Below are 16941 nucleotides of genomic sequence, written 5' to 3' on the forward strand. Positions count from 1 at the left end.
ATGGGGCTAGATTTTGTCTAGTCCCCCCAGGGAAGTAGGGGCCCCTGACAGCCACACACCGGCTTCTCTGATTGAGGCCCAGGGAGCAAGGCTGTGCACATGAGACTTTCCCCTCACCTTACCTCTGTGAGCAAATGGGCATGAGGAGATGCCATTGGGGAACTGCAGGGATGGGGCAAAGTCTTGATTCCACCCTCCATGCGTCAGGGAGCACAGATGGCCAGACATGAGGGTGGCGGTAAAGGGTGAAGTAAGGGTGAAGTAACACGATTGCTCAGCATAGGAAGATAGCAGGGGAGGATTTGTGGCTGAGCCCTAATATCTTTCCTCCTGTAGTAGCATAGCTATCCACTGCCCCATATGCAGGGCTGAGCCTGAAGGCTCAATCTAGCCTGAAGAGATTTACATTTTATACATGCAGGAACTGCAATTAGTTGTTAAAGTCAGTGTGAATGGTACTCCTCTCACTCGGGGCGGCACTAAGAGGATTTTTTATTTCTAACAATTGACAACAATCTATTGCACTGAAACTGCACAAACTTACACATGTGCTTAGCAGCTATCTCCGCAGTTAGGACTGAATTCCAAGATGGGGCATAAATTCCTGTCTCTCTCTAGAAGTAGGTGGCCAGCTGAGGTAAAATTTCACACAGGGTTAATTTTATGCTGTTTGAATTTTCCATGTAGGTTTTAATTTGAGTTCTCCTCATACATTTTGAATCAGAAGCTTTTGAATTTGGGCTATGGCTAAAATTTCCCAGCAGCAACTGTTCATTGTTGACTGATATCTCTTTGAAAACATTGTCTTTTTACACATAACTTGGCAGAGAGGCAGACCCTGAGGAAGACTGAGGCAAGAGGAAGTTTGTTTTTGAAAAATGCTGAATCTAGGATAATTGTTAGCACTTATTCACATTATAGTAAAAAAGTTTATGCGCTGAGCACACAAACCTGATGGGGGCCAGGAATACAGAAGTCTGAGTGGCAGATGGCAGTGGTGCCAAGTGTACATAAGTTTGACTGATTGGGGGTTGGAGGACGGCCAGTTCATAAAAGCTTCTCTGGAAGGAGCAACATTCTTCTATAAGATTTTTTCCTACAGCAGGGAAGGGCTAACATGCAACTGCCAAGGGATGAAATACTCTCTTGCTGCATTTCTACCCCCCCATAGGTCCACCCTCATCCAATACCCAACCCAGTTAAGTAACACCCTACAAAATTAATACACAAAAAATTGTTGTGAAGCAGTTAGGATGCAACACACACAAGCTACCTGACACTAACCCACAAAATCAAGGAAATGGAAAATTAACCCACTTAAGAGTACTTACCCTTTACCCCCACCCACCTTACTATTACCACATCAAGAATACACCACAGACCATGCACTATGACCTTAACTCTGCCCCTACAGGGATATCAGCCTTCCATCACCTCCTTTAACCACCCATCTGTGCACAGCCTTTACCAAACTAGCTTTTTGCAATACAATAATCTACTATGCCAAACTTCCACAACTGTTAGGGCGGGGGAAAAAGTAAAGTGTGCATGCAAAATGGCAAAAAAAGGGCAAAGCTAAGACTGCCATGCATGGTCTGTGGTATGTGGTAGGAGTGGTAATTGTAAAACATGTGCTTGTGGGTGGAAGAATGGAGAGTATATACTATTAGGTGGGTTAATTTTTCATTTCTTTGTTTTCACGGGCTTGTGTCAAGCACGTTGCGTGTGTTGCATTCACAATGGAAGTCGTGTATTAATATTTATTGTATTTATGTCAAATTCTGTGAACTATACTCTTCTTCCTGGTAAGTGGCACTTCCCTATTAACGTCAGTGTTGCCTGTTTTGAAAAATAATTTTTAACATTTGTTCCTATGTTACAGTGTCAGGGCAGCTTTACAATAGTTAAAGTTGAAAAATCCTTTCCGTTCTAACCCCCTAATTCTAAACAGTCATTTCTTTCTCAAAACTATACCATTTGGGTTATAATTTCTTAAGTCAGGCCTTAGCCCAGAGATGGATTTTCACTGGAAATTTGAAGATAATCAGTTTAAGATATTTCTGAATTAGGTAAGAGTTAAAAAAAGAAACACGCTATTTTAATTAAAAAAACAAACAAACAAACAAAAACCCCCAGGGAGAGAGGTAACTGTGAATGTTTGCACATTCTTGCTTTGCCTAAATATTTGAAAAATAATTCAGCTCTTGCTCTTATAAGTGTCGCCTTAGGGCATAGCTCTTATGGTGTAGTGTTTTTTTTTTTTTTTTTTTTAAAAGGCCTTCCATTTTTGTGCTTAATTAATTCAAACTGATCATTTTGAACATTCAAACTAAGGTCACAATCCTGCATGCACGTATGCATGTGCTTCCCTTTACTCCTACGAGCAGTCCCACTAATGCCAGCAAGACGATTCACATGGGTAAATATAAGTACATTCCTGAGTGTTTCAAGATTAGGGCCTTACTAGCCTTTATATAGTCTATCACATAACACATTAGCTGTGTACTATCTGGAGTCACGTCCCTGCAAGTACATGTGCATGTGCATAAATTATTATTTTGTATTCACAAAATACTAAAAACCCTTTCATATTCCAAAAAACTATGTTGAAACTCACATTAAATGTAAAGAGAAGGGGAAGAAAATATCCCCAAACAGGGAAAAGAGGCACAATCCATCAAGACCTTGAAAAGAAATCTGTTCTTTCCTCTGTTCTAAATGCCCTCAAAGGAAACCAAAAACTCAACTTTTAAGGAAATATGCTTTTCAAAACGGGAAAATTGTAACAAAATTTGTCTGCAAAGTTCTAGTTAGAGATCGCAAAAGATGGAGTAAAACTACATTACTGATTACTACATGTTAAGGAAAGTGAGCTTTGCAATATATTCATGGATCATGAAGTAGAATCTGAAGGCATTTTGTGCTTTGTTCAATTAATACAAAATCTAAATCGCAAATGTATTTCTACCCTCTTCCCAGAGACTCCAAAATATGTCAATGATATTTGTATCATTTTTAAAGCCAAGCAGAAAAACAAAAAACACTGTTCATGTATATTTGTTCAAATTTTAAAATTCCTAATTTGGGTGTGTTTGTACCTCTTTTGCAATTAGTTTCCATGAATTTTCTAGCAAACATATGAAAAATGGGGAATATTAAGCAACTATTAATGAATACATTGGTGAGCAAGTTTCAGACACAAAGTGTCAGCGTGTTCTCCCAATGTCATGGCATTTCTGTCTAATCAAAAGAAACCAAAATTGTTCTATGTGAATATTAGAAATTCACTACAATCTGCTTATTAACAATCCACAGGCCAAGAACTATTTGCCAAAAGTATTCAGTAAATAATTTCAAATTATGAATACATTTCTGAAAGTCACCAGCTATTCAAGGACAACCATATTACTAGAAAAGAAGTTGAAGTCTGTCAAATTATTCACTTCATAGATTATTTCTGTAGCTAATGATTCATTTTTTTGCCTTGCAAACTGGACCCAGAAACAAACTGAGGCTGAAATTCACTCTACCCTCACAATCCTAGTGGGATTATGGCTCTGTGTAAATGGCCTATGGGTAGATGAAATCTACTTTACCAGCCCAGCCTCTGCTGCTCCTTTAATTTTACGAAGTTATGTACTTAGCTACAATTATTTCACATAGCTCTTACAAACTATCAAACTCATTTTAAAGAAGCTGCTGAACATTTATCAGATGGAAATGCATTTCAGAATAGATCAGTAGTGACTGAGTTTGAACTGCCAGCACTGAAGTAAGACAATGCTTTTCATCCCATTTCCCACAAGTCATTCAGTTCCCACCTTCATTTACCATGTAAGTCCAAAAGAGTCTGCATACAAGTAGATATTTCCTGGTAAAGCCAAAGACAAGCTTTTCTAGCTATTTATGTATAGGAACTCTGCTTTCTAAGTCTAAAGAATTCCCAGCTGGTGGTCCTTAAATATTAGGAACACAGTATGTCCCTTGAAGTTTTCCATGGTAGTTCAATGGTAGTTCCATTTAAGAACCATCAGGAATCAGTTAGCTCTTGGATGCTAATGACAAAGACTGTCTTACTATGAATTGCCTCCAGATTAGCTGCATGTTTTTGAATAACCGCTATGACAGATGCCATGTCTGGGAGGACCACACACTATCATATTCTTCTGTTGTTTAATATGGGTGTTTCACTGGAGAGTACAGAATACATAACCGTTAAGTGCCATTTGTATAGATGCACAGTGTATACGATGGAACAGTCTTTGAAGGGCAAACATCTTAATTGGGTCCCTAAATCCCAATGCCAAGATCTTAAGACATAGAAGGCAAAAATTAGGCTCCTAAATCCATGTTTAGACTCCTAAATAAATTGCCTGATTTTCAAAAGTACTGGGCAGTCAGCACCTCCCACTGAAATTAATCCATCTGATCCCAAGTGTTTATAAGACTTAACAATTTATTACACACCCTCATCAGTAGGAATGGGTAAAATATGTGCTGAAATGTTACCATGCTCATGAACTGAATACAGAAACTTCTATGATCCATATCAAAGTCACATCTGATTCTGTATTGCAGGCAACAGCCTTCTGAGAATGCTCCTCAGCTGACTTAGAGCTGTTGTAAGGGCCATACACTAGTCACGCTCTCAGGCCCCAGCTTAGGGATATATCTGCTTAGGGAGAAAAAGGGTAAAGGCAGGCCAGGAGTGAAAATGGAGTACGTCTGTAACATACTATAGAATAGCCATTTCTGCTTGTCTGAGCCCATAGGATGCCACAAGAAGCAGAACATAAAGTAAGGCTGTGATTTAGTCACAGGTATTTTTAGTAAAAGTCACGGACAGGTCATGGGCAATAACCAAAAAGTTACTGCTGCTCCGGGGCAGCGCCCGGAACTAGTTGCCCGGGGCCGCCGGAGCAGCGGTTGGTGCAGCTGCAGAAGTCACAGAGGTCCTGGAATCCATGACTTCCATGAAAGATTTGAGGCCTTAAACATAAGAAAAAGCAGCTTGAGGTCTGCCCTAACTTACCCCAGGGAAAAACAGGCTCTTTGCTGACTCAGAATATATAGTGGGATAAAGTGGCTTAAAGCCGCTTTCCTTCACATTCCCATCTATTTTTGCCCCAAATGCAGGGAAGAAGCTTACCTTATCCCATTAGCTCCCACAGTTAAACAGAATTGGAACAGGTGTATATTTGGATGGGAGACTGCCCAGGAACACCTAAGTGCTGCTGGAAGTGCTATTAGTGATTCAGTGATGGCATGCTTCCCTCTGTATTGAACCTGGGCCCCAGCATGAGACTGTAGTGTGATATGTGCCATCAAGCTAAGGAGAGGGATACCCAAGGTTAGCGATTAAAGATTCCCTAACACTTTTCACAAGCTTATGAATGTTAACCTCAGTGTTCTGGCCACATTCCAACTGTAATATTTATCTCCTCCTTACCCATATTCTGTCTTCATTTTCAATTGGATACATTACACTTCATTTCCTGCCCTGTGGCACTGCTGAGTACGATTAAATAATTCCCACATTTCATCTCTGAAGAGGCTGTATTTCCACCCTGAGCAAAGGAATTCTTTATATGTAATTAGTATATCAGTTTTTGAAATACTTTTGGATCCTTTGGGATGAAAGATGCAAGTTATTATTTTCTGTTTAAAGACTCATAAATCTCCCACCTTTAAACGAAGCTGAGGCTCCCACTTCCACCCACTCTTACTGGGGAGTAGCCAGCAGCTTGGAAAACTTGAGTTACATAATAAATATACCCTGGCAGTTACATAATAAATATACGATTTTTGAAAGTAAAATACCCTTGTAAATAATACTGACTACTGAAACCTTCAAGGTGTGACAAGCAATTTAAATAAAATGAAGAAAAAGAATCCCTGGCTTAAATACTATTAAAGAGTGAGATGATGACACCTGCCACATACTGATGAGAAGCTAAAGAATATGGGCACGTTTAACTATGTCACTAATGAATCTGATAAAGAAGACTTATGGGCAGAATTCACACCCATGCTGTGGACCAACAAGTTCTATGTAACACTTAACTCCACCTCCAGTCTCACTTAATCCATCAAGGTAAGACTTAAATGGGGCATACACCTTGTGCTGTACCCCTGCACAGTGGTGAATTTTGCCCTGTTACCATAGGGCTACAGAGGAATTCAGCATGCAGAACAAGGATAGGATACGGTAGCCTAAGCATTTTACTACTGTGAAAGAGATGCCTCATACACTGACTGTAGTCTGACTTGGATTGTGAATTTGAAGAGGTTACTCTGAGGAAGAAAGAAGTTGGGGCAATGATAGGAAATTTTCAATAAGTTTCTTAGAGAATCTCCCAACTCCTCTTGGACCACTCTACTGGTAACAAGGAGAAGCACCATCAACTGGAACCTAAATGCAGGGCCATATTTAGGGCATTTAGAAAAGGAGCATCTGCCTGGACATGTTAGAGAGCACATACCATATTGTCCTAGGGACTATACAAAAATGTAGTAAAAGACAGTCCCTGCCCTAAAGAGCTTACAGTCTAAGACCCTGTTACTGCAAGTACTTGTCCACATACTTAACTTTGCACATGTGAGTTATCCCATGAAACAAATAGAACTACTCACATGTGCAAGTGTTTGGAGGATCAGGGGTTAACTCTATACACTTAGGACTTTTTTGTCCATCCCAAAGAAAGCTTTACTCCCCACGTTCCTGTAAATTGGAAATGTCTATTGTGATTACCTAACCATTAAACCCTTCCAGAAGATCCACCAGGTGAACATCAAACAGCTCAAACAGATGATTTTTCATTTCATTGTGTAACGTGACAAGGCTGATACTAGGGATGGAACCTTTCTCCAGACAAGGATTTATACCAGCAATACACGTTTTCTGCAGTGGGGCAAATAGACCTTGAGAAGCCCACTAGTTCTACAGCTCTGACGTTGCCTGAAATGAAAGGTAATTTAAATACCTAAAATGCTTCCACAGCTCATGGAATTGATGAATAGCAGCATCTTCATATATGGAATCACTAACCAGACCGATGGACAAATAGTTAAAGTTGAAATTCAACTTCCATTATAAACTGTGCCTTCATCCCCTTTTTCATTTGCTCATTACACTCTCAAACTAAATTCCTTTGGAGTCTGAAATTTTCCAAGCTTGTTCTCTGCACAGAAGTAAAAAAAATTTTTTTTTTACTTATGCATCAACAAAATCCTATTAGCAGGCTCTTGAGTTCTGTGAATGTCTGTTGGATTGGCTATACATTCCAATCAATCCTAATCTCGGCACACACAGCTCAACAATGTCTGACTGGATGCTGCTCCCTGTCACAGTGTTATGTACTGGGCCTCTGCCTCAGTTTCCCCTTTAGTTCCAAGGCCAATTGCCTGTCTGCTTTTCCCCAACCTTCCCAGAAAGACCTAACTGCCATGCCCAGAGCATTTCAGGCCCCTCTTCGAGGGCACTAGTTTATGAATTCAATCAAACCTCACAATCAGCGCAGGCTGCTGGGACCCAGAGGTCTTTCATTCTACTCTCCTATCTTTCTGTTCCAGGGCTAGTCACAGGAGCCAACCTCTCTCCTGCAGCTCCCTGCTTTCAACGGAGGGATCTCAGCTGTTTGCAAAGCTCACCTGGCCCCCTCCCCAGCTGAGTCTGATAAACTGAACAGGGCTGGTTGGTCCTAGGTTCCTGGCCCTTAAAGGGGCAGGCCACCCTGGTACACCCATAGTAAAGTGAGGAAAAATTTCGCAGTGATTTCAAAGGCAACAATAGCTGTTCCCTGACCCTCTTCTGATTTCTGAGATGATCACAGTTTCTATGTTAGTTAAACTAACAGAAGGCATATGCAGCAGGTCTGGGTCTTGCAATCCTTACTCACACAAGTAATACCACTGTAATCAATGGATTACTTAAATGTGTGAAAGATGAAGGATTGACCTCTGCCAATTTAACTCTCTCTATAAATCTGACACCATCAATTACTGCTCCGTCAACCTTGACTCTTTTTCATCTTGCCCTCTCCCACCATCTCCTAATCTCCAATGCACACACTGTGCTGTCTTTTCCAATTTATTAAACCCTGTCAAAAAGAAAATGCTGAAGTTGCCTGTTACTTATCTTCTACCATGAGTTCTCACTGACCGTGCCTAGATAATACACGGCAGCCCATCTGCTTCATTCCCTCTTTTCTAATTTGACTTTTCATTGATGTTTACTTTATCATGATAGCAGACAATAAATGCAAACATGAAAGAGAGTCCAACTAATGAAATTATAGATTAATTTTCATATTTAAAAATAGGTAAGAGGCAGAAGCAGTGCCTTTGCGTACATTTTAAATGAGAAGTTCACAGAATTTGTAGGTCTATATGTCTAACTCTACTTCTCCCCAATTCAAGGACTTTCTATAAGTGGAACACCTATTTACTACAGAAGGAATGCTATGTATAGATGGCTTTGCAGGATACATTTATTTAGTAAAAAGAAATAATAATAGATCTTTAGGTTTGTATATCACCTTTCATCCTAAAATGCATTACAGATTTCACAATATATACATACACAACAGGAATTTATACTGGATGAATGGATGGCTAAAAATGGACACGTTTATCCAAACCTCTTAAAATTTTGGTTATTTTGATAAATGGGACATAGAATCAAATCATGCCTGAGCCAGTGTACCACAAGGAGACAGAAATGGGATACAGCCACTAGCTATATCAGATTCTTCCCTGCCTTTCTCTGCACTATGGAATTCTCCTTAAAGGAAGTCTAATGGAGCCATGCCACCACAAAGCTCCAGAGCTGGTATGGAGATACAGAATTGTGTGTCTATTGCCATGTATCTCCAAAGGATCTGCAAGGTTTAGAAGACACAATCCTTGCCATGACTTCAATGCAGACAAACCCATCTCTCAAAAGAATTTGGAATAATAATAATAATAATTGAAGAGAACCCCATAAAATTTTCCACAGCTCCAAGCTCCTTCATGAAGCAGCATGATCTGGCTCTTATACAGCTATTTTATATGAATGGAATACACGATGGTGTGGTGTATACATCAGCATGCATTTCAGGATCTATAAGCATGTATTTCAGGTTCTATCAGCATGCATTTCAGATAGTCACATTACATACAGGTGGCAGAGTCACTTTTGAGTTATGTAGGTTGCAAGTGCCAGTAAGACTTTTACAACACAGCATACCATCATGTATTGTAGAGATGTCACATATGATAGACAAAAATACTCATTGCAATGTGTGAGAGAGTTTTTTCAGATGTTATGAGGACTATTTTTCATAATGTTCTGACTGTGAAACTATGGCCTCAATTATCCTGTTTGCACGTGCACTGGTCTGATTGCTTAAATTGGACTTTGCACATGTATAACAGACAGCATGCTCTGGCTCCCAGTATCTTCGTCCTGCTGTTCACGTCTCAGAAATATAACTAGCATTAAAAATACCTCTAAAAAGTACTTAATATCTCACCAATTTAAACCTGGCATTCAGAGCCATTCCTAGGCTAGAAGTGAAAGCTAAGTCCCCCGCATAGGGAAGTTGGGAAGCTCCCATTTCAAGACTTAGAGGTTTGTCAGATATCTGTCATTGACCAAGAACTGAATTTGCCCATTCTGAAACTTGGGCAATTAGAATTCTGGGAGCAGGGAGGCCTGCAAATTTCACCTTTGGACTGCAGAGGAAACATTTCTTTGGCAAGCTGGTTTAAAAAGTAGACAAACATGGCAACTGTGCAGAAACTACCCAATAGTGACTGGAATGTTAGCCTAAGTCCTGAGAGAGATGGATCAGTGAGCAGAGAGGAGGTGAAATGATCAAAGTTACAGGCTAATTCATTTATCACGTGGCTCTGCAAGATAACACATGGATATTGGCTCCAAATATGTAGGATAGATAAAGACTGACAGGCAGCCTAAGACAGAAAGATACTACTAAGTAAGGCACTATAGGCCCTTCATAACGTTTCTTTAAAATCAGTACTGAAATGTTACTGAGGACTACAAATGCATACAAATTATGCTTTTCAAAAATCATATAACTTCAAGTCATTTTAAGTTTTTGATCACTCTACATAAAACTATAGCAGAAAATGCTTTATTGCCTGTTTTCAAATTAAAGGCTAAATTGTACCTTGATCTATGTACCTCTGCTGGGGACTAAGGGGTTGCAGGCGTGAAAGGATCACTTTTCTTCCTCCCCCAAGCACGTAAGTAATGAGGAGAGGTGGAGCCTTAGCTCTGGTCCCTCTCCTGTAAAGGGGATGGCCAATGCAAGGGGCAGGGGCAGTAATTAGCTTCTCGTAAGAACTAATAGCCAATTACTATCCCCCCTCAGAACAGGGCTCCTGGAGAGTCGCTCCCACAGGGCTTGTGGCAAAGCCATAATCTAGTCCAAAGGCACTAGCATTACGTAACTCAGTGTGTATTTATATGTAGCATGACTATGTGTCTGTGTGTTCACATATATATTGTCTGTAAAATATTAGATACATGGTAGTGAAGAAACCACACAAATTCTTCTCCCCCTTCTCCCTCCCCAGTGTCAGTATATGAAATACATTTCCAGCTCTTGCTTAGTAACTAGCAGGTCATTCAGAACTCTCTCACATTCACACTTCGCCTTTTGGTATAAAGGCAATCAGTTCAGAGCTCTGAAGCATAACGAAAACTTCTCTGAGAGGCAAAATGAATTTCACATTGCATGTCTGATGAAAGGCAAAATAAAAGTTTCAAAATGACACACAGAAAGGCAAAAGTCAGAGTGAACAATTGATTTGGGAATATGAACACACACAACAGATATACATCAAAGTCTGTTTGGCATTTACATACAAGTGGGTGAACTGAGAGCAGTTTTAATATTGAACAAGCAGGAATTAGATTCCCTGCTTACTGGTTCAATGCACATTGCTATGGCAAATAGCAATAGAGGTAGTTCATGAGTTCCCCTTTCCTCTCTCCCCCTCACTGCGCGGCACATGTGCATGCATGCACAAACTCATTTTTTCTCATCAAACTGATTAAATGGAATAGAAAAGCAGTGCCTAGAATGCACTGTGTAAAAACAAGACTCTCTCATGGCACAACTGTACCACTGTAAAGGTTTAAACGCGCATAGTTCCCGCAGAAACTGCCACTCCCTTAATAACACACATCACAAACATGGCAGGGATAATACTGTTTCCCATTGGGCACTGAAGCCTGAGTACAGTGACTGAGATACTTACGTGATGGTGTCAATCATATCCAGTCCCATTTCGACACAGCAGTGGGCATGGTCTGTTTTGGGCTGTGTCAATCCTGATACACAATAGTAACAGTCCCCTAGAATTTTAATTCTTCTGCAGTGGTTTTCCTTTAATAAAAACAGACAGGAATAGTAGATTTTTAAAAAGATTTACAATAGAAATCACATATTTCTGTATAACAAACTTTTTTCATATAAAGTTTATGTGGTCACAGTAAACAATCTACAGTGCAGAAGCTATGAGGTCCTAATGCTGAATTGTCACCTTCTGTATGTCAAATAGGGTAATCAGTCCAGCTTTGTTCAATTGGGCAGCATCATAATTCCAGATTACAATGTAACATTGTGACCGTATGCTTTCCAACAGAGATGCCTCAGATCAAAACACCGCATCTTAACAGTCACAAACAGCACATAAGTTCGGATCCAAACTTTGCATCTGGACTATAATGTCTATAATAGTTCAAACCAAAAGGCTGGAACCGAACTACCTCTGAACATTGGGGAAGTCTGGATTCAGATGAATTTGTGACTCAAACCTGTCTGTAATTTACAAGGCAGGTGTTTTTGTTGTTGTTGTTGCTATGGTGGTGGTATTTTGTTTCTTGGGAGTTTTGTTTGTTTGTTTGGTTTTTTAAGAAGATGCTCATTGGGCTGTATTAACAATACGTAAATCTGATAGGGCAAACTCATTCTCAGTTTAAATGTGTGAACATGACATATGGGCAGAACAGAAGATGCAGTCATGTACTGTTACTGAATTTGTCTCTATTTACATGGGCTGGCAAGTTCTTCAGTAGCAAGCGTATGACTAAATCTTCCATGATTTGAAGGAGAAATGATGGGAGGTGGTGACAGCTATATTATTTTCAGTAGCACCTCCACCAGTTGCAAACTAGAACACTGCTTAGTAATAATGCAGCATCATAGGGGTTGAGTTGCTTGCCAGATCTCTGTCCAAAGCTCTGACATGGAAGGTGTTTTCCAGTGATCCGATGCACGGCTGCCAGCTAGGACCTCACACATAGAACTATGCTGAAATTGTTACTCATTTGTTTGGGACAGTGACTTAAGCCTGGGGCAGGGTGACCCTCGGCGGAGGAGGGTCCGGCCACCCCCTTTCCGCTTGGGGGCGGGGGGACTCTGGGTTGACCTGGTGGCAGGTTTGCTTAAAGCTAACAACAAATTGGAGATCAGGAAATTCAATTAATGTAGTTGGTACATGATATGAAATATTGCTATATAGTCCTGATCAACAACTCAGGACAATGTAGGTAGGGACTGTTTTCCTGAAGCCCCTGGTCAAGGTCTGGCAATAACACAGTTAAACAAGAAAAGATGGTGATGGTATCCATTGCAAGAAGGACTGCACAAAGCTCCTGGTGAGAGCAGTGAAAAAGAGCACTTAAATAAAACAGATTAAAGGATCCCAATTTTATGGCTGGGACTATGAAGGCACATGCCTCATGGGATTACTTAGTATGAATACAAGGAGAAAAGATTAAAATTATTCTGACCAATTTTTCCTATAGTGATGTCCCAGGTAAAGCTTAACTCAAGTGGCCCAGAAAAAAAAAATTAAAATGTCCAACAAATTTCTTAATCTGACTGGTTCGGCTCCTCCTAAATCCACATTCTGAGAAAATCTAAGGCTCAGTGATTTGATCACAGCTCCCCCACAGGTAGGTCTACACTTACAGCAGCATGTAGAATACAGACACTGTATAGATATAAACAACAATGTAAACAGTGAGGCACAGCTGAGGAAAGTAGCACAGAGTAGAGTGCCTGAACCCAGGGTACATACTGTACACGATTCTCTACATGTCCAAGCAGTGCCTCCCACGTCTACACTGCTATTCTTGGCAGTGTACTGCCAGAGCCTTTCCCCACTGCAGTGAAAGACTCCAGCAGCAGGGAAAGTCTCTCGCAGCTTCCCACTGCTGGAGCCTTTCCCTGCTGCCTCTCTCTGAGTAGGAGCCTTTCACCGCTGTGTGTAACTACATGCCACAGTGTGGAGGCAACTTGCTTATGCCATCAAAAGTGTAGGCAGCTGTAGACCAAGTTACAGTGACACTGATCCAATCAGGGAACAGAAACAATAACACATGGCTCACCCCAATCACCATATATACTTGTAACAACCAATAGCAAACAACTTGGTAAAAGCTTTACGACTACGAGCTGTTTGCTGTGTTTTCATAAAATATATAAGTATTTCTGACTAGTGAACAAGTCTGTATGTATACACCCAAATATATATATAAATTATATGTACATATAAAATCAACATCTGTCCTTGAACAGAAAAGAGGGTGAAACCTGAAAAATGAATGGTGAATAGTTTTCCCAACTCCTTTTACACAGAGCATTAATTAAGGAGGAACCCTATACAGAAAATAAAAGAGTAGGCCATTCTTTCCAGATATGTTCTAACAAGCAGCATAGATATTTTGGTAGGTCAGATAACTGTTTAATATGCCATAGGGCATGATTTGGAATGTATTAGTCTTTATCTATGTCCATATTTTTTTTTATTAATTTCATCATTATTAATTGGAAAAGTCAAAATAGCTTTATCATGCAAAATAACTTCTGTTAAAGAATATGTGTATTTGGCAGTTATTCTTCAAAATTATGCTTTATTGCCTAGGAACCCAACATTGCAAACACATATGAACGTGCTTAAGTTTAACCTTAGTTAGGATTATTCCTGCAGCCCATATTCTGGAAAATTCTCATAGATTTTATTGCAAGTTTTAAGTAAGTAAGGATTGCAGACAAAAGCCCTAAGTATTTTGAGATCCTTGGCTGAATCACAGTATTAATGGAAGGTATTATTACTAGAAACAAAATACCTATGAATATACAATCCAGGAAGTCTATCATGACGTGAAACACCTCTTCTTACTCCATGTACTAACTTTTGAACAGGGACTGCTAAATTATCCTGACAAATTAAGGATTTTTCATGGAGCAAATTATGTACCAGTAACAGCTGCTCCAGAGTAAAGACTGAAACCCACTTTTTGTCCTACCCTACATAAAGTTTTTTTCAGCTTCAAATTTGTGTGGTCTGTGACCAGCAGATGACTGCTTGACCTAATCAGAAGTTATCTGAACAAAGCCACTTAGAAATATGGATGCAGAAAATTAATTGCGCCACATTGCTTCTTCAAAGCCTACCTACAAAATGGCTTGAATGAAAGACTTAGTTTTATTAGAGAGAGCTTGGTGTAGAGTACTGCATAAACCACATATGAGATGATGTCAAGGAAATGTACTAAGTTATTAGGATCATCACAGCAGCCAATCAGAATCCAGCAGATATAAGGATTGTTGGGTAAGAGAAGACAGAGTTTTTATTATAATTATGTGTATTACCATAGCACCTGGGAAGCCCTTGTACTAAGCATTGTAAAAACACAGAACAAAGGATGTTCCCTGCTCCAAAGAGTTTACAATTTAAGTAGAAGACAAGAGAAAACAGATGGATAAAGACAGACAGACCAGGAAGAACAATGAGATAACGTTGGTCAGCACAGTAACTGTTGTCAAGATTTTTGAAGCATCATGGGAAAGGAGAGTTTTAAGGGGAGGTTTTTTATTATTATTATTTTCTATCTTTGTAATTTTTTAAAATCTATTTTTGTTCCCCTCCTTTCCCATCCCCAGCCTGGACATAAAATAAGGGAGAAATCAGCTGCCTTTCCTTAAAAAAAAATATGGTCGATAATTACTCTTCTTACATCAGCTATCACTCAGACACTCCTACAGAGAAAACCACCCCACTCTGAAATTTTCTTTAAGATTGGTTGAGATTTAACCACGTGTTCCATCAAATTTAATGAAACACACGTGGTGGTTGAGGTAGTATCTTTTATTGAACCAGCTTCTGTTAGTGGAAGAGACAAGCTTGTGAACTCCGCCCTCAGCCCTTTAGCCCCCTCCCACAAAAAAAAAACCACAACAACAAACAAAACAAACACACTTATGGAGGACCTGGGACTAAATCATCTGCACCGCTTTGAAAAATCCCACTGTATTCTTTATCAGCTTTTTTCCTCACTCATATCTATTTATAGCAACTGACTAATGCACAGTGATCTGTAGGAGCTTGTTTGATTTTCTTCTTGCTGCTCGCTCGCTCTCTCTGTATGAGGTTGATTTCCAGTGCTAACAGTGAATCTATATGAGAACAATCCCTTTAACTTTATATGCAAGTTAACCAAAGAAACTCTTTCTTTTTCTCTCTTTTGTTTTATTGAAACTCCCAGAAACCACCTGAGTCAACACAATTCCCCAACAGTGATAGTTATAAATTCAAGTCACCATTGATTCAGGCAGCTCCTGTAATAGTCGATCATTTTGGCCTCATAAGCGTAATAGAAGGCACCAGGGTCTGACAGTATTTCCAGCCCACTGCACTCGCCAACCAGACCGTCCACCTGCAGAGTTTAATCAAAATACTTCCAAAATGAGCTGCAGAGAGTTCCCTCCAGACAAGAGAGCAATTTGTTGGTATCAGGTGGAGGCCTAAATCTACAACTTCACAGATGGCAGACTCTTTCAAGTCGCTAAGTAACCTTTAAATTTTCAGCCAAAGTGGCTAATAAACCCGTTGGTCTCCTCTGAGTGGGGCAAGGGGAGCTTTCTTAATTCGGAAAGGGTTCTGATGTTTTTACATCTCTTCAAGTTCTCTTGCAAAAGTCGTGGTTGCCACCTCGGGATACGGAATACAAAGCTGGAATTTCCGATACATTAGATCAAGCCCCTTGTACCGCCCAATCCAAATTATGTTTCATGCTCAGTGGTTAAAGATTTTTTAACAAAATAAAGGGAACAGAATTCACAGAGGAAGAAAGGACCACGTAACAAGGTATTAAAGTTTTGACCTTGAAGGAACTCTTAATAAATGCTTAAGTCCCTCTGGAGCCAATGCTTTGCTGGCTCAGCACTTAGGACTATAGCTGAGAGACCTTCTCAACTGCCAAATTCTAACAAGGTCTAGAATTACTTTTTTGTTTGTCTGCTGCCAGCAGAGGAGATAGACAGATGCTGATGGGCATACAGCTGTCTGTTGCCTGCGTTTTATTGTTCTGTCTGCAAAACTGAAACTAACTAACATGAAAGTGAGGCTTTGCACTAGGGAGGGGGGAGACCACAGAGCTCCCTGAATATTTAAAGAGACAAGGCATCATATTGTTGATCAATGCAACTCCCTTTTTGGACAGGACTGGTGAGAAATTTGTTGTTACGTGAACAGATCTAGGTCAACACTTTGAAAATATTGGGCATGTCGAGACATCTTGCTTGAGTTACTGCATTGAAAATAGAAGTATAGCTATAGCAATATGGGAAGCGGGAAGCGGTTGCCGCCCCAAGTGCAATCCTGCCCCAGACCTCGGGTACATACTCAGGCAGCTCGTCCCTACTAATGCCCACACTGCCATGACTACACTTCTATTTTAGTATACGTATGTCTGGCCAAGCTGCAAATTACACCTCCAGCTCAAGTATAGGTATAACCACTGATGCTTTTTCTAACATCTGTAAAAATAAACTAAGTTACCGACGCAGGGAGCAGATGCTTCTCTATTTAGCGAACAGTGGAAGCTCTAGGGTTGCAACTATCTATCTGGACTACAGC

At 40.1% G+C, this 16941-nt stretch overlaps 1 protein-coding gene across 2 annotated transcripts in view; it reads right to left on the minus strand.

Moving 5' to 3' along the window:
- ADCY1 (adenylate cyclase 1) overlaps positions 1–16941 on the minus strand; it is a 252378-nt gene that overhangs the window by 97296 nt on the left and 138141 nt on the right. For both annotated transcript variants that reach the window (XM_074945261.1, XM_074945260.1), the window contains exon 5: positions 11272–11399. In XM_074945261.1, the coding sequence (XP_074801362.1) occupies positions 11272–11399 (128 nt within the window). The remainder of the gene's footprint in view (positions 1–11271; positions 11400–16941) is intronic.

Source organism: Natator depressus, chromosome 2 (assembly GCF_965152275.1).
Source record: "Natator depressus isolate rNatDep1 chromosome 2, rNatDep2.hap1, whole genome shotgun sequence".
In the NCBI taxonomy this organism is placed as follows: domain Eukaryota; kingdom Metazoa; phylum Chordata; order Testudines; family Cheloniidae; genus Natator; species Natator depressus.